The 24,752-nt window shown below is 38.5% G+C and overlaps 1 protein-coding gene across 2 annotated transcripts in view; it reads left to right on the top strand.

Annotated features, from left to right (window-relative positions):
* BZW2 (basic leucine zipper and W2 domains 2) overlaps positions 1-24,258 on the top strand; it is a 54,019-nt gene extending 29,761 nt beyond the window's left edge. For both annotated transcript variants that reach the window (XM_050332786.1, XM_050332777.1), the window contains exons 6-12: positions 6,250-6,385; positions 9,091-9,200; positions 10,820-10,990; positions 11,463-11,609; positions 15,725-15,863; positions 22,025-22,147; positions 23,801-24,258. In XM_050332786.1, the coding sequence (XP_050188743.1) occupies positions 6,250-6,385; positions 9,091-9,200; positions 10,820-10,990; positions 11,463-11,609; positions 15,725-15,863; positions 22,025-22,147; positions 23,801-23,829 (855 nt within the window). In that variant the 3' untranslated portion in view covers positions 23,830-24,258. The remainder of the gene's footprint in view (positions 1-6,249; positions 6,386-9,090; positions 9,201-10,819; positions 10,991-11,462; positions 11,610-15,724; positions 15,864-22,024; positions 22,148-23,800) is intronic.
* Positions 24,259-24,752: the final 494 nt, after the last annotated feature.

Raw genomic sequence — 24,752 nt, 5'->3', positions numbered from 1 at the left:
AAGAATAAATGCAAATCTGCTGTGCAGAATGTCACTTGATGTAAGAGTTTTAAACCAGTCCTGCCTTGTGGAATGAATTCTAATCACAAGTTTTTTGTATTTGAGACCAGAGATATGTGCAAGAGAAAGTAAGTCCTCACCAGTGGCAGAGTGCTCAGGATTTGCCTGTTAGACTGTAGGGGATATTTGTGGATATTGCTTTGTTTTGTGATACTGAATTCTAAAGAGACAGGAGAAGCCAGGATAGAAGTGTTTGAAAAACAAAATACAGATTTCTTTTGTCTATTTTGAGTTCCTAGTAACAGATGTAAATATCTTTTTCTAATGGCCTGAAGGAGTAATGAACACTGTACTGTACTGTAACTTAACTGGCATGCTGATTATGGCAAAACCTGTCCTGTGACTAAAATACCATGTTTGTTAAATGTAAAATTGTGTTTCCATATTATTTAGACATCAGAAAGCTTGCTGTAAGGGTCAAATAAGGGTATGCCTGGAGCATGATGCCTCACCACCACCTCTTGCAGCTGAATGAATTTGGCTCTGATTTATGCATTCTTTCTCATATAGGAAATTATTTTTACACTTGTGGCCAGCATGCCTATCAACTGATGCTGATTGCTCAGTACATCATTCTAAAGACCTAAATTTACCTCTATCCCCGCACAAATCTAATGTTCCTGCTGTTAATTACTATAATCACTGACATGAGAAGCGCTGACTCACAGCATTCAAGTTTCAGAGCATGTTCAGCATATTAAGCAAATGCCATGTCAATTCAAGCCGCCTCCTCTCTCTTCTGTAACTCGCTTTTGGTTTTGAATCCTCTGAGTTTAAAAATTCACATCGCACACTTACTGACAAGATGAGACTGTGGTTAATACATAATAATTTAACTCTTCAGTTGAGGAACTGAAGTGCTTCTGATGTGAAGTTTAGCCATATGCCAGCTTGAAAGAAAGCAGTAATTTTGGGTGCAGTATGACTGGAGCCATGCCACTCATTTAAAGCCATTAGAAACATTCTAGCCATGGCAGCAGGGGATCAGAGCGGGCTTGTTCACCTTGCAGACTGCCTCTTATGTACATGCTTTTTGTATAATTTTCAGTGTCCTATTACATCTTGTATGACAAATCACAAGATGAGGTTTGCGTAGTAGTCCTAGGCTGATGGGAAATTTTTCCTTCAGCCCTTCCATCACCATCCATGGCACCAGTGTGAATCTTGGTGTGGTTCCTGGGAGTTGCAGGGTGCACTCTCTCCTTAGTTAATGCAGTTTATTAGAGAACTAAAAACTAAGAAGGTGATTGTGAAGGTGTTTGGGCCTGTGCATTGCACCTGCACTGCTATTGCCCTTAAAACCCTTGAGACTGTTTTTAGGTGGCTTTTGCTTACCTTCTCTCTCCCCCTGCTTTGTGAACCCACCAACTGACTGTATTGTCATTTATGAGTCTGCTAAGTTTTTAACTAGTTAGTCCTTTAATCCCTGTGTACTTGTGCAGGAGTAGCTGCCCATAGAGGGCCAGAAGATAACATACATTCATATTTTTAGAAGGTGTTTCTGCAAAATCAAGTAGTTCAAAGACTCCTGCAGTTAGTGGTGGTTAGAAATGCGAGAGAGTGACTCCTTGATGTTTTTTCATGGGTCACTGTGCCAGGAATGAAAGTGATTTTTCTGGCATACTCATTAGACAGATAGAGCACTTGGGGGGGAAGTAGCTCTTCTTGCAGAAAAAGGCGTGCTAAAAAACCAAGGCAATACCAGCAGTTTCACTCTTAAGAAGCAGATGGTATCAGTGGGACTTCTCTTTCAAGAGAGATTATCTTAAATGGCAGTATTTGCACAAGTATTTGTCTTCTAGGTCATATCTTTGCCATCAGGACACCATTTTCAAGCATCTTTCCCCTTTTTGTCTGGCTATAACTTTCAGATGTTTTATTTTTTAATTCCAAAACTTACCAATTATTCTTTTTTCTAATGGCATAAGCAAACCATATCCCTAAAGTTTTACATCTAAATTATTTTGTGCAAGTGATTTCAACAGAAGACAAATATGTTTAAATGCACTGCTCACTTGCTGTTTTTTTGATGTAAGCAGCTTAAGTTCATATGAGCGTTGCCCAGTGTACTAACAGACCTATGATAACATTTTGGCATAATTTTCAGTAAAATTCTCAGTTCCAAATTTGTGTTTATCTTTCTTTACATATGTATTTCTGTTGAGGTCAGTGGTTGAAGAATGCAATATTAGCTGTATGTATAGTGTCTATGCATGTTTAAATATGTATAAGTTCTATATAGGTTTTTTTATTATCAAAATTGGGATAAAGTACAAGTAAGTTTAGTTTTGGTCTTAACAGCGGTCAATATTACTGAGTCATGTGAGGACATTGGAACTACTGAGAGATGTTGTGATGTCCTTTATTCTTGTTCTTATTTTCCTAATGAAAGAACCATAAATCAAGCTACAAATTAGGAAATAGGAGGAGAATAACCTTCTGAGGTCAAATGGGGAGTAAACAGAGATGCTTTAAGTCATCTAAATGAAAGGCAAGAGTTAGTCTACAGACTAATATTACCTGCCTTCTCCATTGCTGACAATTCAGTGCTGTCTACAGATGTGACAAACTGTCAGCAACAGACCAGTCCAGATAATGAAGATATAAAAAGACACCACACTCCCTGTGTTGGTAGAGTTCCTTAATTTTCACTATTAAGACGGATCACAGGAGGAAAGCAGAAGGTTTTCTTGTTTGCTTTTTAATGTTGTATGTGTGTCTTAACTTGTGCATATCTTTTATGCCCAAAATTTGCGCTTAAAAGACAAAAATAGCATGGAACAGCACGTTAGGTCTGGCCTTGTACTTATTAGGTATTCTGAACTCCCACTTACATAGGTAGGAGTTCTTGTAGCTATAACAGAAATACAAAATTGTGAGCCAGAATTGCTCTTTATATGCCTGGAATCAGTCAGTATCTCTAACTAAAGCAGCAATATCCGTGCTTGGCTAACAGCAGGGAAGCATCAGCTTGGAGAACGTTCTGTGGGTGGTTGGGTACTATTCTGAAGTGACTTGGACATTTTGTGACTTCCCTGCTGAGGTTTGTAATCGTGATGGTAAAAGAAGAGCTCTTAAATAATCAACAGTAAAAATCTGAAATAACAACTTTGGACTGAGATTTTTGTTCTTTTTGATGTTTTTGAAATGGGTTTATGAAAGGTTTTGTTTCTTCCTATTACCAAGTCTCCCCCTAGATTAGACTATGTTTCACAATTGCTTGAAAATATAGAATAATATCCTTAAATAGTAGAAAATTACAAGTCTAAGTTTGAACTGCTTTTAAAAAATAGAAGTAAAAGAAAAATTATGCTAGTAGCACTAACCGTACTTTAGATAGTAAGAGATGTGTAGAAGATGAGGGTGCTGCTTAAAACATGCTGCAGTGGGGTACACCAGAAACTACATTCATGCCAAGAGACTTGCAAGGAACACATTTCAGAGGAAAGGGAAGAAGATAAGGCTGCAAACTGCGTAGATGTGTGATTTCAGACCTTCCAAAACATTTGAACAAATACAGATTTCTCAAAAATAGGCTTGATAAATTTTTGGATGTCCTTCTCATAGAATCCATCTCCACCTTAGACTGTGTAACTCTGGCTTTGCAGATGGATTTCCTGACATCACTGCTTTCCTGACTCAAATCTGGCATGAATGGGTATAACTGTGCATGATCTGCATGTTACTGGCAAGACCTAATGAAGGTTACAGCTCAGAAGTATGTCAAAACCCAGTCTGTCATGTTATAGTGATCAGTGTGGCCACTTTCTAATCAAAATCCTCATTTATTGCTTATATGGAAGCAAAAGAAAAAAGTTAAGTAGGGTACACAGAAATCTGAAGTTGTTTGTTAACAGTCTCAGTACTTACAGCAAAGAGCAAAATTCTGATATTTTTTCTTGTGCAGATCTCATTTTAGTACAGTGTTGTTGATAAAGCTTGTATAAAGAAAGCTTTAAATTCCCAGGCTTCCATTTTACACTGGGTTTATAGTGAAATTCTGTAAAAATATTTTCAGTCATCCCATTAAATGTGGCCCTGGAGTTCCTTTACCTGCACCATTTATATGCACCAGTTAGTTGCTGCATTTGGAAATACAGCGCACCACTTGTTTCTCATTCATATATTTAGAAACAGTAATTCCATTCTTCTGCATCCCAAATTTTTGTATATTTTTTGGTTGAGTCACAGTTTGTTGAAATAAACTTACACCTTGCGATTGTATAGTTTCATAATATTTCTTTTAAGCTAAAAGTGCATGTTGCAGTCAGTTGGCTCAAGCCCAGTAAAAAAAAAAATCCCAAATGATTTGTCTGTGGCTGAATCATTCAGGCCTGTGTAAACTGTAATTTAAAGCTGATGTTATTACGTAAGTACTGCCGTATGAATGAGGTCTTTTTCAGTTCTGTTCTCTGATACAGAGCAGAACTATTCATAAAAAAATGCATGAGTTGTAATAACTTCATTAGTTATCTGGATTTTTAGAACATCACTGCATTCAGGAAGCTTTATAGTTGATAAGCTGCTTAGATATCTTGGAGAAGATCTCTCCTGACTATGGTAACAAACAAGCACAAGTACATGTGTGGTATTCTGTCCCTTTGTATGGGTAGAATCTGGTAATTAAGAAATATGTGTAATGTGGAAACCTAGTGGGAATTTTCCATCAAAACAAACTGTTTTGCTTTGATTGCATTTGTTGCTCATTTGGAAAAGGAAAAAGGGTGTCATGACAGCAGAAGGTCGTGACACCCTTTTGAAGGATGTAATTTCTTCTTCTTTGTGAAGAATAAAATTAATTCCTTTTTAACTCCAGAAAATCATATCTGCAGTATTTCTTTTTTTTCTTCTTTTTTTCTTTCTTCTTCTGTGGTGGTGGTAAATTTGTAAGCCAGCATCTGATGGAGTCAGCAGCCTTTTGCATTGAATGAAGCTGTCCTTTGTTGTCTCACCTCCTTTTACGCATCATCCATATTGTGATTGCTTAATCACATGTTAAGAATATATGATTGTTAAGAGTAATGCCATTGACAAAATCTCATTTTGCACAACTTTTTTTCTGATGTAAAGGAAGAAGTGTAATGTACTTCATCGCTATGTTCTCAAGTCATTCATCTTAACATATGAAATTGAGATTTTAAAAATAGAGGCTTAATTGCCAATTTTAGACTTCTAAGAGGTATATATGTAGTTCAGATCTTCTAGCACTTCAGATGATAAGACTTGCATTTTTTTTCCCAAGCTATTTGTTTCTCTTGTAATTAGTGGTGGGAATGGTAAGGTCTTAAAGCAGCTTGTGTTTCTGTTAGCTTCTGTCCTTTGTCAGCTTTATTGAGACTGTCTGAACTTGAAATACATTTCTTATTTTAGCCAGTAAAAAATCTGTTGTAATTGTGCTGTGTTCCTGTTCCCAAAAGAAAACAGGAAACTTTCTCATCCTTTTATTGTTTCCATGAGTGATAGTTTTTGAAAGCTAGAAAATGAACTGCAACTCTGTGTGGCTTGGCTGGAACTCTGAAGATGTGAATAGGCAGGCTCCTGGCTGTGATTTCTGTGCATCTCAAGCCTGTAGCAAGCACTTTTATCTTTACGCATATATAAGTGTATTTGGAGAAGACAGGTCTTTTCTACCTGACTAAGGTCATATTCCAGGTAGAATCATAGAATGGTTTGGGTTGGAAGGGACCTTAAAGATCATGCAGTTCCAACTTCCCTGCCATTGGCAGGGTCACCTTCCACTACACCAGGTTGCTGCTCAGAGCCCCATCCAATCTGGCCTTGAACACTTCCAGAGATGGGGCATCTACAATTTCTCTGGGCAACCTGTTCCAGTGCCTCACCACCCTCATAGTAAAGAATTTCTTCCTAATATCTAACCCTATTCTCAGTTTGAAGCCATTCCCCCTTGTCCTGTCACTACATGCTCTTGTAAATAATCTCTCTTTGTATTTCTTGTAGGCTCCCTTCAGGTGTTGGCTTGTGTCCTTACAGAAAGTAAAACTACAGCGGATCAGTGAAATGGCACTGCCATGCTTCAGAATAGATTTTGGTGTGATTGCTTGTGATTATTTGTTGTGGGACTTTTGAGAAATAAAAAAATTAGATTGTTAATATTCATCTCTACCTGATATCATTGCCTGTGCCTCAAATATGTGTCTTTTTTTTTTTTTCTCCTTTTCTGACCCACAGCTCCTGCTGTTTCTTAAAGCCTTTACTGAGACAGAGCAGACAAAACTGGCAATGCTTTCTGGCATCCTGTTAGCCAATGGGACTCTTCCTGCTACAATTTTAACAAGCCTCTTCACTGACAATATAGTCAAAGAAGGTAATTTTTCTGTACATTTTCTATTACATTAGCTTTTTTATAAATGTATTTTAATGCAACATAATATATATGTAGCAATAAAATGGAAGTTAGAAACTTGTGACTGTACAACAGAAATCAGTATTTCAAAGCAGAAGCATATACAGACAGCAGTGGCCAACTTTCTTTGCAAAGTCTAGTAAGAGTGCAGTCAGACAGAGAAAAAAAGCAACAAATAGCAAAAACAAACCCCAAAGGATTTATGTTTTTATGGAAGTCTACTTGTGTGTGCAAAATTATAGAATGTATGTATTATTGTGATAATATAAAGGTGTGAAGTATAACATCTATCCCAGAGATACACCTGCTAGCATTTTTTCAAGTATTGCCAATATCTTCTGCATGTGAGTGGGAAGTGGGACAGAGAGCACATGCAGGCCAACGGGATATTGCAGAAGAAAAAAAAATCAGTCCCTCATTTTGCCTTCATACTAGTAGTGATCAGTGATTGATAAACTTTCCCATGCACTTGTATTTACCATATGCTGAGTATTACCTGACGTAATTGCAAATGTGCAGTTTTTGTGACCCTTTTTTTGGTTTTGTTTAAGAGTTATATATTATCTAAAATGTATTCTAACTGGCATTCAAAAAAATTATTCTAACTTCTCATTTGCAGTATGCTAACCATTACATTCGTTTTCTAAGTGCTGCAGAAAGAAAAGCCACAGCTGCAGCTTTGCTCTGTCATCGCTCACAGCTTTTGAAATCAGAATTAAACTAGGAAAAAATCAAACAAAAGCACATAATCCATGTTTTAGGGTGATTGTCTCCAATGTTTTTAAATTAAAGTCTTCCTAGTTATCGGAACACAAGAGCCATCTGAAAATTCAAATTTTTAAAAATCATGTAAATTTTTATGTTTTAAACTTAACATTTTAGGAATACAATTCTTATTTGCATTATGAACTTAAGTTTCTAGGAGCCCTCAACTTATATCAGGTGCTTACACACAGTTTTGGTTCTTGGTTTGTATGTACTAAAAGTGTACCTGTGACAGCATTTGAGGAAAGATTGTTCAGTCAGTGTCCTGGAATAGATATTGTATGGAAGAATAATGAAAGACACAAAAATAATTGAAAAATGAGAAAAAGAGCAAGGCAAAACACATAGATCACGTATGAATAAACTTGAAGCTTTCCTTGATTTACAAAAAAACCCAATACTGCAGGCAAGTAAGGTTATGAGGAAACAATGAGGTGAGCTGAGGGAGTTGTTGATCAGCTTGGTAATTGTAACACTGGCAAAGAATTGGCTGGAATTGAGACCAGAGTGGACTGTTGAGACAGGAGATCTAACAAGTTTGAGCACAAATTTATTTTCAGATTACCCTATTTCAGTGTTGTCATTACTTTTACTCTCATATACAGATGGGAAACAAGGATGTCCTTTGTGAGTTGCTGACATATTTGTAGCAGAGACAGAGAAAGGTCTAGGCCATGGTGGAACCTCATCAGGGTTTGACCATGAGTAAAACCAGAGCAAATGCAAAGAGCAGCTAATGGGGTTGATCAATACAATAAATGGCTGAAGTTACTTTCTGCAAATAGGAAAAAGAAAAATCAAAAAACAAACAGAAAAAGAGAAGAGCTGTTTAAGGAAAAGACACTTGGCAGCACATGCATAGGGTATAGGAACTGGCCAGTGATAAATTTGGGCAGTAAATTAGAGGCAAGTTTGAAAATATGTGGGTAGTGAAGCCCTAGAACAACCTGAAATACGGATGCTGGCATAAAACTTACTTAGGACGTGAATTAGGACAGTGCTTGGTGACAGAGACCATTCCATTCAATTTTGGAATTGGGCACACAAGCACATATTGGATATCTTGAAGTGTGTTTGCAGGTGGAAGCTATGCCTAAGTCACCTATTGGTTGACCAGGTTTGTGAGTCTTTGTTGGTATGAGTGTAGTACTGATGAACATAACTGATCTACCAGGAGACCTTCCTCAAGGATGAGCTGGATCTCCATCTCTGAGACCTTTCAGCTTCCTCAGCTCCCTGCATTTGCAGACAAGAAGCTGGAGCAGGGCTGTGGTGGAGGAAATAGGAGGTTTTGCCTGATGGTTTATTATCTCCCCTGCTAGTGGAGGTTTGATGTAATGCACAAAATACTAACTTGTGCCCTGAGGAAGGAATTTTTCCACTTAAAATAGTATTTGTACCTGGTCCTACCAGCTACTAAATGCCTCCTAGGAGGATGTAGTACAATTACTCACCTTGAAGTTGCAAAGTTACTTCACCCTATTCTGGGGCTTTCTAAAAAAAAAATAACCAACGTTTGAAAATCTGTTTTTTCAGTTCTTATTCCAGACTATCCTTTATTGTTTTGTGCCATTGTTTCCTAACTGATTTAATGCCTAATTTACTTTTGCATTGGACTCAGTCTGTGAATTGAGAATGTAGGAAAAATAATTGCAAAGAAAATCGTTGAACAATTGAACGGAGATGGGGATACAGAATGAAAAGATTTTCAATCTCGCACTCTTCAGAAAATTAGTATTGCGTTAAAGAAAAAAGCCAAACATTTAATCTCTGCGTGTTTGGTCCTGTAATCATAAATGCATTTTTCTTCCATACTCTTGTAACTTTTTTGTAACCGTCTAATTCTTACAGTCAACTCTAATTCATGTTGAAAATTGCTGAAACCTACTTTTCTCAAACAGGGATTGCAGCCTCTTTTGCTGTAAAGCTTTTTAAAGCATGGATGGCAGAGAAAGATGCCAATTCTGTTACCTCTGCTCTAAGGAAAGCCAACCTTGATAAGAGATTGCTAGTAAGTACAATATATTTTCAATAAGCTTTATGTCTCCCAGGGAAAAAGAAGGAAATAAAATGCAGATGGTAGTTTGCTGTAAGCATGTTAACTCCCCCTCAGACTCTGTTAGCGTTTTTAAAATATTTTGAATCACAGCAATATTGTTATGACTGTAGCATTGATACAGGTTCAGGAATATTAAATATCACATGCTTTTACATTCTGTCTATTTTTCCTGTAGTCTAGTGCCTTCTGAGAGACTGTATATAACTACTGCTAACAAAACACACATCACCAGCAACTGGTCATGAGAAGTTTATTTTTTTAAATATATTTTCCTTTTGTAAGTAATAAATAATGTATAAAGGATTATTATTAGAATGTAAATTTCTGAAGCAACAGTGTTTAAATAGTATGGTGAATGCACAGTAAGCTAATTTTCTGCTGCACTAGCCATCTGGGTAGCATAAATGGTCCTACAGTGATGACAACAGGCCTAGTAGGTGCAGTGCAGGAAGGTTTTCAGCCTTTGGACTCAAAACTGATGTTCTAGGTTTGCAGCAAGGTATTGAGAGAATATATGAATATATAGCAATCTCATGTGCTTTCTCTCACAGTGTCTCTCTGAAAATGAGTAGGGATTTTTTAAACCTCAGAAAGATTGCTGCTGCGATAATCCAATCAAATACACATCCTGTGTAGCACTGCCTGGAGACTCAGCGGTATTTCCTGTTTCTGCTTCAATAATTTATAATTAAGCAAGTATCTTTCAAAAGTGAAGCAGCTTTCCAGAGCCCTTCAACTCTTCAATTTGTATTTGATTTTAAGAGTCCAAGTCATAAATAATTTGCCATTAAGCTGGGAACTGAGCTAATTACGCTGTTTATTAGAGAGCGGTGAAAAGCAAACTGCATCTTATTTGTATTTCAAACTTGACCGACTTAAACTTTCAGCTGTTGACTCTCATTATGCTGCTGCTGTATTAAACAACTACAAAGTATCAGATGATGTTACCTAGCATAGATGCCTTGGTAAAACTGTCGTCTTAATCTCATTAGTCAGTAAGTAAACAGATGGAGGGTCTCTAGCTTCTTTGTTAAAAAAAATATGCCATCCATCCCACAGATCATTGTTAAGACACCAAGAACTGAGTGGTAAATAAATGCCGTTGAATCCTTGCCAATATGGGGCATTTGCTATAGCAATTTTTAAGAATAATTTAAACTTTTCTAAGTAGCTGGACTCTCATAAATTGAGAGCGTCTTTGAATTAGACATACCTACAGGAGTTAATGTTAACAGTACATTGTGGATTTTACGATTTTGTTAAATGATGCATTAGTGGTAGGCGAGGGTACCTGGGCCACTTATTGAGTATTGCTGAGCATATTTTTCTTTTGAGATAAATATGTGGACACACTGGGAGGGCATGGTAAACATGCTGTGCATTCCCTCCACTGTAATGAAACATAGCAATATGAATGAAGTGTTAACTTTTCAGTGTGGATACAAGCATTCACCTTTTTTTAAGCGCAGTACCTGGTTGTTCCCACTGTTCATTCTGTAAAAGGTTTCTTCCATTCTGTCAAGAGTTGTAGTTGGTTATTTATTAAACAGAGAACATTCCTGTCTTTTTAGGAACTCTTTCCAGCCAACCGGCAGAATGTGGACCATTTTGCCAAGTATTTTACTGAAGCAGGTCTAAAAGAACTCTCAGATTTCCTTAGAGTTCAGCAGTCACTGGGGACTCGTAAAGAACTTCAAAAAGAACTACAAGAACGTCTCTCTCAGGAATGCCCAATTAAAGAGGTAAAAGTGGTTTTTTACAACTTCTGTTTATATAATCATAGCCAAAGACTTAAATCAACATTAGGTAGAGAGGAACAGATTTCCTCTGTTTTGCTCATAGATTTCCTCTGGTTTTCTTTAAATTATTTTAATTTATTCATCTGTTCACTCTGTGCTTAAGGCTAAAGCAACAAAATATCCTCTGGATTTACAAGTGCAGCTGGTTATGGGGTGGGTTGTTGGTTTTTTTTCTGTTCCCTTATTCTTGAGAAAGTATTTCCTTTAGCTGCATTAACTGTTTGATTGGAGAGAAGAGACTAAAATTGTAGTCACGTTACAGTAATGTCATGCTAAATTCTTCCTTTTTATTATTCTTGTTCTGATTTTGTTTCTTATTACTTCTACACCATGGTGTTACTTGTAAATGACTGCAAGTATTTGGAAAGTCAGGAATTTCTGGTTCATTGAAAATGTCACTTATTTCCTGCTCCAGGTAGTGCTTTATGTAAAAGAGGAAATGAAAAGAAACGAGCTGCCAGAGCCAGCAGTGATCGGTCTCCTCTGGACCTGTGTCATGAACGCTGTGGAATGGAACAAGAAAGAGGAACTGGTTGCAGAGCAAGCCCTCAAACATCTGAAGGTGTGTGCCTGGGAAGGAAGTTGTGAATTATCGATACATCCTATGGCTGTCAAGTTTTTACCTGTTTAAATCCAGGAGATGTAGAGTTTTGAAGGCTGAGCACACCAAGCATTCTGTGTAGTTGGACTTCAATCAAATGAATGCAAAACTGAGGTGGTTCAGATCACTGAGTGTCCTGAGGCATTCAGTGCAGAGGGCCAGGGGAACTGAGGTGATCACAGCTTGAGCACCTCTCTGTTGTGCTTTCAGTGAGGCAGATCCCAAGAGGCTCCTTGCACCGGGGACAATGCTAACCAAGTGCTGGGATTCAGCCTGCTCAAATCTGATGAGTAAGCCTGTAGGAGCCGCCTTTGCAATGTCTTTGCCAGAAGCAAAGACATTTTGGGAGCATGGTGAGGTGGCATCTGTGCTGGCTTTGCACAGATCTGGTTAGATCCAGCCAGGAATGCTGAGGCCAAAATCTGTGCAATGGTTGTTGCCATTTGGATACTCAGCAACTTGTCAACTACTGAGCCAGAAGCTGGCTTGGGACTGTGTGCAGTGTTTAGTGTGGTTACTCTCTGATCCAGGTACTGTCCTTGTGGATGAGGGAATCATCAACTGCATGTTGATACAAAAACTCTCAAGATTTTGAAGTAGGAAAAAAACCAAAAACCAATGAAGAGGCATCAGTCATTGCCATTGTTGGTATTCCTCATCTAAATCTGAAGGAATTGTGCAGTGCAAGACTCTTGAGCTGAGAACAGAGGCAGAGAGGCTTTTCACCAGAATTACTCCCTTTAAGCTGGTAAACCATGACCAAAGGAATACTCCCTCATAGCCAGGGCTATAAAGATTTGCCCTAGGACAGAAGCAATCTGGTCTTTATTCTTTATAGTAAAATAGGTCTTTCTTTTTCATATTGGATGTCTCTCCATACTTGGGAGTTCCCACATTGGTTTAGCTCCTACTGCTGCTGTCCTTTCATCTGAATTTGGTTTCTCAGTCAGTCATCCTAGAAATGCAGCCGCTTGGGATATTATGTAGTCTTTGATGGTAAGATTGAATGCCTTGAAGTTTTCTCAAGTGACCCAAATAGCAGTAGAGATGAGATAGTTTCCAGAAGGAGGAGAGACATTGTTTTTCTCATTCTTTTGATGTAAAAATTGATTATATCTCTTTGAGTTGTAACAAAGTATCCATTTAGATTTATTGTCTAGTGCTGCAGGGCAAATTAAGAAACACTTTCTGGAATATTTAAACATTGGGAAAAGAGAAACATAGCTTGCTTTGTGCAAATATTGGTGACTGGATGTTTAGTCCTGTGCATCTCACTGACCCAAGCCATCAGCTATATATGTACTCCCACTGAACTAGGTAAGGCATCTTGCCTGAGATAGGCAACTTTCTAGCTACATTAGCTACTTTCTAAAAACAGAGGATGAATTTGTATGGGGTATTCACTATTTGCACTTACAGGTAAGATTTTAATAGAAGCAACAGAAATAAAAATTTACACTTTGATAGCTACTTCTTTTACAGTTCAGTGTTCAAAAATTAGCAGCGTTTGTTTCACATCCTTCCTCAGGATAGGTGGAGACAGATCTTGGATTCTTCTCTTTGGGCTCTCAGCTGACCCAATGTGTGAGCCAACTCCAGAAACTGAATTAACAGTGTTAGCATGATACAGAGCTTAGTTCTGGGCCCTCCTGTGCATCGACATACCAGGATACAATCAGGGGGTTGCTTTGATCTGGTGGCATGAATCAGGATATGTATAAACGCATACTTCATGTGCGACGTGTCAGATGGTGGGATTTATTCTTGTATGGCTCTAACTGACAGATAACTTCACAAAGCACATCCCAAAAGCTTTGACATCTGGGTACCAGTCCCTTTAATTTATTAGATTTCTTTTAGTAAGCTGTATGCGAAGCACCCCTGAAAAGATGTGTCAAGGCAGAATGTTGACCTAGTTTGCAGACCTTAAAAAGCCTTGCTGGATGGGTGGCTGCATAGTGGAGGAGGTGGACAGCCATGAACCAGTATACTCAGGCAGTGCAGTAAAAGTTCAGCTCCTGCCAGTCCATATGGCAGGACTGGCAGGAGCTGAACTCAGGAGGAGACAGGGCAAGCTGTTCAGCCCTGAATCTTATGGAATAAGCTGCTCATCGTCCCAGTAACCTCACTATGACACTGGACATAGCTCCTAGGCCACCTCCAATGCAGAGAAGAGATGTTCTCCATGGGTGGGGAGAATCCTCCAGACAATTTTCACTGGAGGCAAGGCTGTGGCGAGTTCATGACACTGCAGGTGCTGACCCACTGCTCCCTAACCTGGCACAAATGGAAAATAATGCCACTCAGCTCAGCCAGCTATGAGAGGAAGCTAATTTTATAGATTCTTCATCATTTAGACATTGCAAAACTTGTAACTGTAAGTCTGTACCAGTTGAGAGGTGAGTGAGGAATGCTAAGGGAGTCAAACCAGATGTGGAAAAATGAAGATATTTTACTTCTAAACTGAAAACATAGGATTTTTGTTAGAAATTACTTAATGTTTATAGACAGCAGCACTTCACAGATATATGGATGGTGGTGAGTTCTGCTGAATAAACCAACTGCAATGTATATTGCCCTGCCTCCCTGCAACAGCTGAATGCTACAAGGGCTAAAACGGGAAAAAGAGCTACCCAAAACCTGCACAAGTTTTTCAGTGCTTTTACCAAAGCAGAGACATTGTTTATTAAGATGTGGCTATACTTACCAGAGGTTGAAAAACTTAGCCTCTGGTGTTAGCTAGATCTTGCCATTTCTCATACGTAAGGGAGTTTCTTCCAGAAGTACTAATACTGTCTGCCTGCTTAGCTGCTCGTTACTGTTGTTGTGTAATTTGTTACTCTCTCTCTGTCTTTAAACTAATAGCTGATAATTATTAAAAAATACTTTTTTGAACAACCTTTAAAATTTCAGTTGATTCTCACGCAATTTAATAGTTATTTCCATGAATCACGTTGGGTAAAACCCTCAGGATTTAGCCCCTTGTGGAGAAGTGCTGAAGTGTATATTCTTTTAAACTTGCCCATCAGTGATGGATAATTTTTTACCTGACCAAGACCATCAGCAGCCCTGGTCTCACATACCAGAACTCTGTGATATCAGGCCATTGCAAATCCAGCTGAAAAATGTCAAACTGGGTGTTACTGAAAACAGCTAAGAAAGGCTGAGCTGATCAGTGCCAGAACAATTTAAATGGTGACATTAATGTATATTTGGCCTGGGGCTCTAAAGATCAAGGGTAATTTGTTTTCCCTTCATCTCTGAAACATGCTCTTAATATTACCTTAAGATTGCCCTCTTAGCTGGACTCATCACAGGCTAAGATGACAGGAAATCAGAGAGATGTGGATAGAAACACTAGCTTTTAAGGAAGAGTGAACAGGATATGGTCCTTTAATGTAATTTTTAATTTTAACATCTGAAATAAGAGGGGAAAATTGTATAACAAGTAAGTTTTTGCTTTATCTTTTATTATATGAATAGGCTCCGGGAAAAGACAATGAAAGGTACCATTACTGTCTTGTCAGAGTAACATTAGCGGTTAATACTGTACTTAGAAAATGTTGCTCTTTACCAAAGAAAACGTTGTCATGATACTCTTGATTGTGGTAATGAGAAAAAATAATGCTACTTGATCACAGTTCACTTGGAATAATTTAATTTATTTCAGTTTCCTGGGACTTCTGAAACCCCTATGAAAGTAGAGATTTTTATTTTCATGCATTTCATCCTGGGATATCTTACATTATGAACCTCAGTGAAGCATCGCTTCTGAATGAGCAGCATGCTACCATGTGAAATGTGTGACAGCAGTACTCCCAAACTGTGGGCTTCATAAATTTATTTTACAAAATTCAGTATTAAGTGGTACTGAATTTTAGCTCACAGCATGCAGCACATGCTAGAAAAACATGTGTATGCATTGTATGTGTTTAAGTAAATACAGTGTGCAAGTAAATCCAAGGTTTCAGTGGAATAGATTTTCAGGGATGAAATTCATGATGCATATTTTAAAAAATTCTATTTATTTTTATTTTTAGTATACTGACTTATTTTTTACCCTCTCTTCCTTTCAGCAATATGCCCCCCTGCTTGCTGTGTTCAGCACTCAAGGCCAGTCAGAGTTGATTCTTCTCCAGAAGGTGCAGGAGTACTGTTATGACAACATTCACTTCATGAAAGCCTTTCAGAAGATAGTGGTACTCTTTTATAAAGGTAAAAGTCTATATCCACTGTTGTATTCTGTGCTTGGATTCTCTATGCCAACCACTGTCCTATGATGTAACACCACATATTGCTTATGAGAAGGCTGTGTTGGAGTTGAACTCTGAAATACGTTGTGCTTTGATAGTTCAAAGGATTGTGTGGCAGCAGGAGAAGCCAAAACAGGCCCTTCTCTCTCTCTGTTGCTCTTATCCCATAGTCAAGAAGCATGAGCAGGATCCAAGCACTGTCCAGACTGTTCAAGTGCAGTTTAGTCTTTGTATAAAACCAGTTCTGGGAAAACATTTCTATAAACTTCTGTCAGATGTAAAAAGTAGATTAGAGGTTGGTTTTAAGAAACCTTTGAAAGTGCAAACCTTCTTGTCAGGAAGATGTTTCAGGGTTTTGGAGCGGGGTTTTTTCAACTCACCCCTTGCCAGAAGGAGCTTTCCTTTTTCTTCTTTCCCTGCCAATTTCTTACAGGTGCTATAGTTTGAAAGATTTCATTTTTATTGTGAAATTGACTTCTTCACAAGTTTATTCTGATCAGGTTGTCATAGAGACTAATGGTCTTGCACTGCATGTGATGGGTGGGCGCCAAACAGTTTGTTCTGACGTTCTTGCTATAAATAGTTGAAGAAGAAAAATCAGGAGTAGAAACCCATTGTTGATCTTTGTTCACCCTGTTAAGTCCAGGTACATGTTCAAGACAAATAAGTTCAGACTGTTAAAATAATTTCATGGTTTCAGAAGGCAGAAGGAAGAAGAGGAATCACGTGAATTTATTTCCATCCTTATGACAATACAGTGTGGCCTCAATGATAAATGAAAAGGCTGTACGCCTTGTCCCTCTGCCCTGAAATTCTGCAATTCCTAAATAATATTAATGAATGTAGAACAACTTGAAACTGCAATCTGCAGCAAGCACTTTATTCAGTTTTCTTTGGAAAAGAACATTCACTTCAGACATGATGAATGAGAGGCATAACTGCTGCGCACTTAGAGCATAAGCGATGGTTAAACCAGAAATAGTCTTGTGTAGGATTGCCTTCAGAATTTTTGTAGATTCATTACTGGGTTAGCCTGCAAGAGCAACCCTGACATTCCAAAGCATTTAAAAATTAGAAAGATAATAAATTACTGAATTGTATATTAAACATCCCATCTACTCTGCTCACCCCACGTGCTCTTGTTCTGACTCTGGAGATGTACTTGAGCAGGTTTGTTCGGAGGTATGAGAAGATTTTAGCCTCAGCACTGCAGGTGCCACAGTATTGTTTAGGATTCACCTGATGTCTAGAAGAGTGTTTGGAGCTACTGTATGGCCTGTTGGTGGAAGTTGTGAGTTCATCATGTCCAGAACGTGCAATACACGCTGTGCCTGTATTCCTGCTTGAAGTATCTGGAGCAGGCATGCAGCAGCACCTGCCTCTCTGCCATCTGATGCAGTTATGCTGCAGTCATGCTGCAGTCATGCAGTGGCACAGCTGCCAGCCCTTCCTGGCCCCATTTAGGCTGAAGCTGGCTCTGTCCTGTTTGGCAAATGAAATCCTGCCTGCTGGAAACCGCTCGCCCAACTTTACAGCCACTGCCAGAGGGCCCTTCTGAGTGCTGGACACAGTGAGGAAGGAAAACAGTCCCCTAAAGCTGCTACTGTTGGTGGTGAAGGAACAGCAAACCTCCATCCATGTTCCCCTTCCTGTTTTAATGAAATGTAACCTGCATAGGATCTGGAGAGGTTTCAGGGTACCTAATGACCTTTTATCTGGTGACAGATAAAGGTATCTGAAGTATCTGTGAACAGGCTTTCTACCAGCATGAATGTGGACAGTTTGCTGCTTGTTACTCATTGTGAGGGAGTGCTTCCTGGGCATGAAAACAGTCATCTGTGGTGGTAGGCACCAGATGCCAGTAACATTTTGACAAATTTAGTTCTATGACTACTCTCATCAGCATGTCCAACAACGTGCATGTCAGTGCTTTCCATATTTCTATCATAAAATAGCCCTTGGATTCCTTTCTTGTGAATTACCTGGAAATACTAAACATATTGACAGCTGAGGCTCATTAGCACCTGGAAGGTCTTGGAAGCCTGTGGTGTTGACTTTTTTTTTATTATTCTGTCTCTAAACAAGAAGGAACTTCTTCCCTGATGGAAACCCAAGCCCTACTTTCCCTTAAGTAGTAGCAGCTTCTTACCAGCTTGTAGGTATAATCTGCAAAAGCAGTTATGTAGTCAGTTAAGGCTTGTTGACATCATTATTATTATTATTATTATTATTATTAGTCTACCTTTGTGTTCCTGATACAGTATAGAGAAAAATTAGCTGTTGTCGTGACTGTAAGCCCAGAGGGACTGGATCTACGCTACCCTAACTCTGCCGTAGCTCAAACCAGGACAGCTCTGCTGTTCTGTACTGATCCCCAACTATGATGTTGCTTCTCTGGTTTTCGCTTAAAGCCAGTACAATTGGTCATCTGCCATCTGCATTTTGACCAATAATCTAAAAGCAAGTTGTAGAATAAGACTTTCTGAATTCTTTTGAGTGATACCCAAGGAGTTTTCCCATCTCCTCCTATGTGTTGTTTGTTTGTTCATTCTGTGTTGCAGTGTGCTTTGTAACTGTGGGTAAAACAAGCACTGTTGTTATTGGGTTACATGCTATATATCATATTCACCTGTTGAATCTCCTTTTAGTTTGTGTCCGTCCTTAAAATTTGAAATGTGAAATCGATGCTATTGAAATTAATACCCATTCCTTTCATGAGAATCAGAATTTCACCCTTTGAACAGAAAACACAAAACCTCTGTGTACTTTTTTTTTTAGAATTCAAGACAACATTTATAAAATACAAAAAAAAAATTGATCACAAGTACACATGAAGTAAGACTGTTTTTGGCATAATTAAGTCTCAGATATACTCTTTTGCAGTATGGAGATACAGTAATCAGATGATGCAGACTGTCAAGAGATTCTCAAAAGGCAGGAATTCTGCAGTTACATGAATGGAATCTTCGCGTTCCAATTCATAGACAAGTTTTGTTTTTTGGTGGATCACAATAATCTTTAAATATCTTCATAATTGAAGTCCTTTCTTGTGGTACTGGATGCAAAATTTTCCTGGGAAAAACCCAAAACAAACTATAAAGACCTTAATTATACTGTGAGTGACATTCCTTGCATTGAAAGAACCCTTGCCCTAAGGCTCTGTTCTCCCAGCTGAGTTAGCTGCAATAGAGTTGAATTTTACAGATTGATTGACTGCGTTGGCAGCTGCCAGGGTGTGCTTTTCCCTTTACTGCCCATGGCTATGTGGTTTGAGTTGAAAGCAGAAATTCATTTGAACTGGGTGATTGAGTACAAAGCCGAGACCTGAACTTCAAGTAACTATCCAGTTAACCCTGAAGTAAAGACACTGGGCTGTTCAGTCTTTTTGCTGTGCAGCTTCTCCCTTTTATGAGGGACGTCCCTGGAGGCTCTGGCTGTGGGTGGTTTGAGTGGCACTTGGCTGCACCTGCAGGAAAACCAGCTCTCTCGGGCTGACATCACCTGGGAAAATGATGTGCAGTGAAAATGATGTGCACACGCCCACAAACCACAGTGTTCAGCTTCAGCCATTATAATATATCTATAATCAACTTTAATGAGGAATAACTATATATATACAAAATGAATCATTCCCTTCATCCTCCTTCCATTTTTCCCCAGTGTTCCCACTGCTTCAAAGCAACCTAGAGGTATGATTAACTACACCCTGTCCTGCAAGATTGTTGGATTGAGCATCTCTGTGCTGACAGGAGAATGTCATTCCTTATGACCAGTGGAGGCATGAATGTATTACAAATAATATTTCTCAGAAATGAGAGTTGCAGTTGTCCCTTTTGTAGTTCAGTACGTTTTTGTCTTCCCTGTTAGGGTAGGAGGTTTATTGCTTTGGAGTTACATACAGGCAAATTTTTCATCCTCCAGACTTGGAATATTTTAGTCTTCAAGATACATGTGAGATTGCATGCTGCTATTATCAGGTTGAACTTTTGGGGAGGGAGGGAGGGAGGGAGAAGTTCCCCTTTCCTCTTTGGCAACAAAACCATTGAGCTTACAGACTGCAAATCAAAAAGCCAGACTTAAATCCTGTTACTCTTGAACTGAGCTATGTGCCCACCGGCTTCCTTGTACAGTGTCATAATGTGAACTGTAACACAGCAACGGCTTCAGCAGTTTCTTCTATACAGCAACTTCATCCTTGTAAATGTCCACAGTACTCCACAACTTGAGCTGGGGAGGGGATTGCTCTACTAATTGTTGTTGTTGGTTTGGGGGGTTTTGTTGTTTGGTTGTTTTGGGGTTTTTTTCTGAAATCTCCCATGATTTTCTTTGCCAGTCCTTAAGATTCATAATATGTGTCATACCCTGTGTAACTTTGCAGGTGTAGTTGTGTGAACTTCAGGACTCTGTGGTAAATATAAGCTTATCACATGCATTTCACATTAAACTGCAGATTCATGAGCCCATGTTAAATATTTTCAGGTTTGCTAAATTAAAATCCAGATTTGTTAAATACTGTAATGCCTTTGAGCTGTTGCTAAAGACTACTGCAAGTATTTAATACAGTGTGTTAAAAACCTCTCTCTTAGCTCCAGCATTTCTGTAACATTGGGAAAGTTCTTTGTGGCAGGTTGTGACTTCAGAAAGGTAGTGGCTTTGTGTGCCACTTGTAGGGTTCGCTAAGCACAATTTATATGTATGGAAAAAAGCCTAGAGCCAGTAGAGTCCTGTTTTCCCTGCATTTTCTCTGCATTACTGCCAGTTGCAGCAAACTGGAGAAGAGGTTTTATTTTGGAAAAGAGTCTGAGAGACAAGGAAATTTCCAGTCACGTGCACCTACTAAATTCCTGTTTTTCAGGGAGACTTCAGTTACTGTTGGATGTCTTGGGATAGTTTTGATTAAGTTCAAACGTATCCCTGTTGCTTCCATCTGTTTATTATTCAATAGCGTATGTGAAATGTGTCTCCTCTGTCTCATTTGATCAGATGCTTTGGGGTTCTGCTGTCATTTATTTCAGTTGGTCTTCTTCCCTTCCCTGCCACATCTGCTGTAACTTGAGGCTGAAGCAGAAGGTGGTGGTCAGGGTCGGTGCTTTGGCAAGCAAACACCCAGTGGGTGGGATGGCACTGAGGAGCTCAAGGAAGCAGTGAAGTACATAAATGCATTGATTTTGCAGAGCCAGGGAGAGTAGTTTGTTCAAAGACAAAAAGAATGGAAATTTTAATGAGGTGTAGAAAGCTGTCTTTAGTCTTTTTATAGAACACAGTTTGATTTTTTTGTTGTTGATGTTGTTGTTTGTTCTTGCCTCTTGCATTACATAACTGCCAAAATGCCATTGTCGATCCCAGATTTTGCCTCCGCAGCCATCAATTACTGAGATACTTGGCTTGGCTGGATCACAGGAGCTTTGTCCTGGGGCTAGAGGTCTGTTGCTAGACCTAAATTTGCGTCTGTTGGAAACAATAAGTGTCCTTGCTATTTATTAGTATTTCTTTATTCTGAATTGTACTCAGCCTCACATTTCCTCACTGACTGCTGTTTTGTCCCTGATGCTTGTCAGAAAAATGTCAGCTGTGCTGTCCATCCAAGCCAGTCCCTTAAAATGGGTGGTCTGAATAGTGAACTTAAAACTTATTAGCTGAAAACCATATAAAGCCTTTAGAGATTGAAAAAAATCCCTACTGGTTGTCTTTTTAGTGTTCAATCAGGAGGTGTCTGTTCACTCACATTTCTAGAACCATGCACAGTTCTGCAATACAACAGCAAGAAAGAGCATGGTAATTCTTACTGTGGTGACTTCCAAGATGTGCAGCCTGATTATTTTATTTGTTCTATCTAACTGATTATGTGGTATATTTAAAACAGATGAGTAGAGAACTCTTCTTTACAGAAGCACAATATTTATTACTTTATTTTAGGCCTAATACATTACATATTTTATTGCATTTGGAACCTGTAATATGTATCAAATATTCTGTATTTGTAGCCTAATATAGATCATGCAAAGCTTGTTCCACTGCGATCATATTAACTTATTTTATGCTGCCTTTAGCAGATTTCAAATGAGATTTTTTTCAATGTCTAAAAAATATGTTGATTTTTACAAACACTGATCTGTATTTCAGCTGATGTTCTGAGTGAAGAAGCTATCCTCAAATGGTATAAAGAAGCACATGTTGCTAAAGGCAAAAGTGTTTTTCTTGACCAGATGAAGAAATTTGTGGAGTGGCTGCAAAACGCTGAAGAAGGTACGTGTTCATTTGAAGAACTGTGGTAGTCTCTTTACAAAACAATTTTATTTTTTCAGATTTCAGTTGTACCAGGCATATACAGGATTTAGAATAGAAAACAGCAGGCACCACTGTCCAAATTGTTTCTGGACAGGCTTTAACAACATTTGCTGCTTTTTAGTGATTGTGGTATCCCTGTGAAGTCCTTTAATCATCAGATACCACTTGTCTGTAGATAAGATCTTTAAGCTTCTGCAGGGAGGAACTCTGCACTGATGACAAGGTGAAGTACCTTGGTCTTAGGCTGCACAACCAAACAGTTTTCTGTCTTGGTGTGTCTTCTGTGCTATTACCATGTTTAATGGCAACATGAACTAACAAGCCTGCCTGTGCCATGGCTCTTGAAACTGGGTTTAGCTGAATGGTCAGACTGAGATTATGTGATCTGTATCTGCTGCTTTAAAATGGTTATTTGGGAGAGGAACTAGTTTCTTTAATCCCTAAGTTGTTTTTTTCTCATGTTCCGCATAGGCAAATACTTTGGCTTGTACTGAATATGTAAGTTATCTTTTTTTTGCATGGAAAAAGAATTCCATATCAGTTGGGAAGATAAATCCATGTGTAATAGATAGAGATAGAATTATTAGAGTTCATTTGAATCCACTTAATATAATTAGTTTTATAAACTTGGAGGGAATATGTAGTAATGCCAAGGAAGAGATAAAACTTTGCAGCAATTCACACATTCAGGTAGCAGTATGAAAATGGCAGCTCCTTTTACACTTGAGCTTTTGGATGGGCAATCTTGGTCTAATTAAGCAATATTTTCCCCTTTTAATTTTCTGCTTGTATGCCTTTTGGCTGCTCTTTATTTTTATCCTTTCCTGCTTGTCCCTGCTGCCAGATGTCCTTCATTACAAAGTCCAGTACAAATGGAGACAAAATGTTTCTGTAGGAACATGCAGACCATGTTTACTCTAAGAAATCTGATCTACGGTGTAGTATTTGTTGGCAGTGAGCCCTTTCCTGTCAGGTGAACACAGACAGAAATACAATATGACACAAAGTAGCTTTAGGTGACAAAATCACCATGTGTATTCCTATTTCTAAATTACTTCTCCTGCTGCTTCTACTTCTAAATTACTTTTATCTTATGCTATGCAAATCATAAAAAAAAATTGTTTTTACAGGCTTCATACCTGCTGCAGGGTAACACCACTTCTGCCTTTCTAGATAGTCTGAATGATGATGCTGAGTGATATTTGCAGAGCAAATAGTTTTAAGGGTGCTTCCTGGATGATAGCAGTACCGTCTACTCATAGAGATTAGAAGAGTGAGCAACTGCTGATCCTTTATTAAACTCAGCTCAGATGTGCATTGTGTGGCTCTGCAGATGAGGGCCAGAATCATTCATAGCAATGTGGTGAAAATTTTAGTGACAGATCTGTAAATGAAGAGCTCTACTGTGGAGGGCAGCAGAGTAGACCTTCCTGTTCTGAAGCTGTGTGTTTGTTTCTGGCTTACTCTGTTTGATCTGCCAACCTTTCCTAGGAAGTACTACATGCGATGAAAATTTTCAGTTTGGAAGGATATCTTGTTCTTTTTATAGAATAACTCACATCCCTGTCCTTGTGCAACCTACATGAAGTGTTTTGCTTTCTTCTCTTCCAGAGTCCGAGTCTGAAGGGGAGGAGAACTGAGACGGTTCCACAAAGCACAGTCTCAATCTAGGTTAATGCCAAATGCGCTTGGAAATGCCGTACTGTTCAAGCAAAGAGGCTTTACTTCAGTGTCATACAGAAAACTATAGACTAGACTTTCCTTTTGTTTAGAAGAATAAAGGTTTTTAATGGAGCCCTGAGGCATTAGATGCTTTACTTGGGACTCTTACCTCTGGCTCATTGTACACTAACTTAGGCAAAGACATCCAGCAAGGAGCCATATAGAAAAAGTGAAATTAAATACTTATGGACTCCTTTTTATTAACGGTCTTTTTCAGGTACTATGGTATATGAACACTCCAATTTCTGTTTATAGAACCGTTTGGTCTGTGTTTGTAGCTCAATATTGGCTTGTGTATGTGATTTGACACCACCACATTTTTTTGAATAAATGGCTTTTATATCTTAGTTTTGTGGTGCAAAATTGTATGCTTTCTCAATTTGGCTTACCAAAGTTTTTATCATTCTTCAAGTGAAAGTAACACAAGAATGTGAAGAGACAGTTTTCATTCTTCTTACCCAAAAAACCAGCATCTGTAGTTAACTGGGATCACTATCAAACCTTTATTCCTGTCCTTCCATATAACTTTGGACAGATTAACCAAATTGCATAGCAAGTGTTGATTCATTCCATTAATTAATTCAAAGAAAATGTACAGGGTCAAATCTGTGGAATTGCAGTTTTGCAGGTACAATTTATGTGAATGATAAGTAGAATAATGTGGTCTTCTCAGTTCCAACTACACTCAGTTACTGGTGATTGCTGAGTTTTGCAAGAGAAATCATCTCATTTTAGAAGTATTAGCTTCAAAACATTCACGACCAGAAGTCATTACATGTGAAATCTGAAATTTATGTACATCAGGATTAGAAAAGACAGGCTGGTATTCATAGAAGGGAAA

Source organism: Myiozetetes cayanensis, unplaced genomic scaffold, assembly GCF_022539395.1.
Source record: "Myiozetetes cayanensis isolate MyiCay16 unplaced genomic scaffold, myiCay2020 scf1, whole genome shotgun sequence".
NCBI lineage: Eukaryota > Metazoa > Chordata > Aves > Passeriformes > Tyrannidae > Myiozetetes > Myiozetetes cayanensis.
This window is presented reverse-complemented; position numbering and strand designations above follow the sequence as displayed.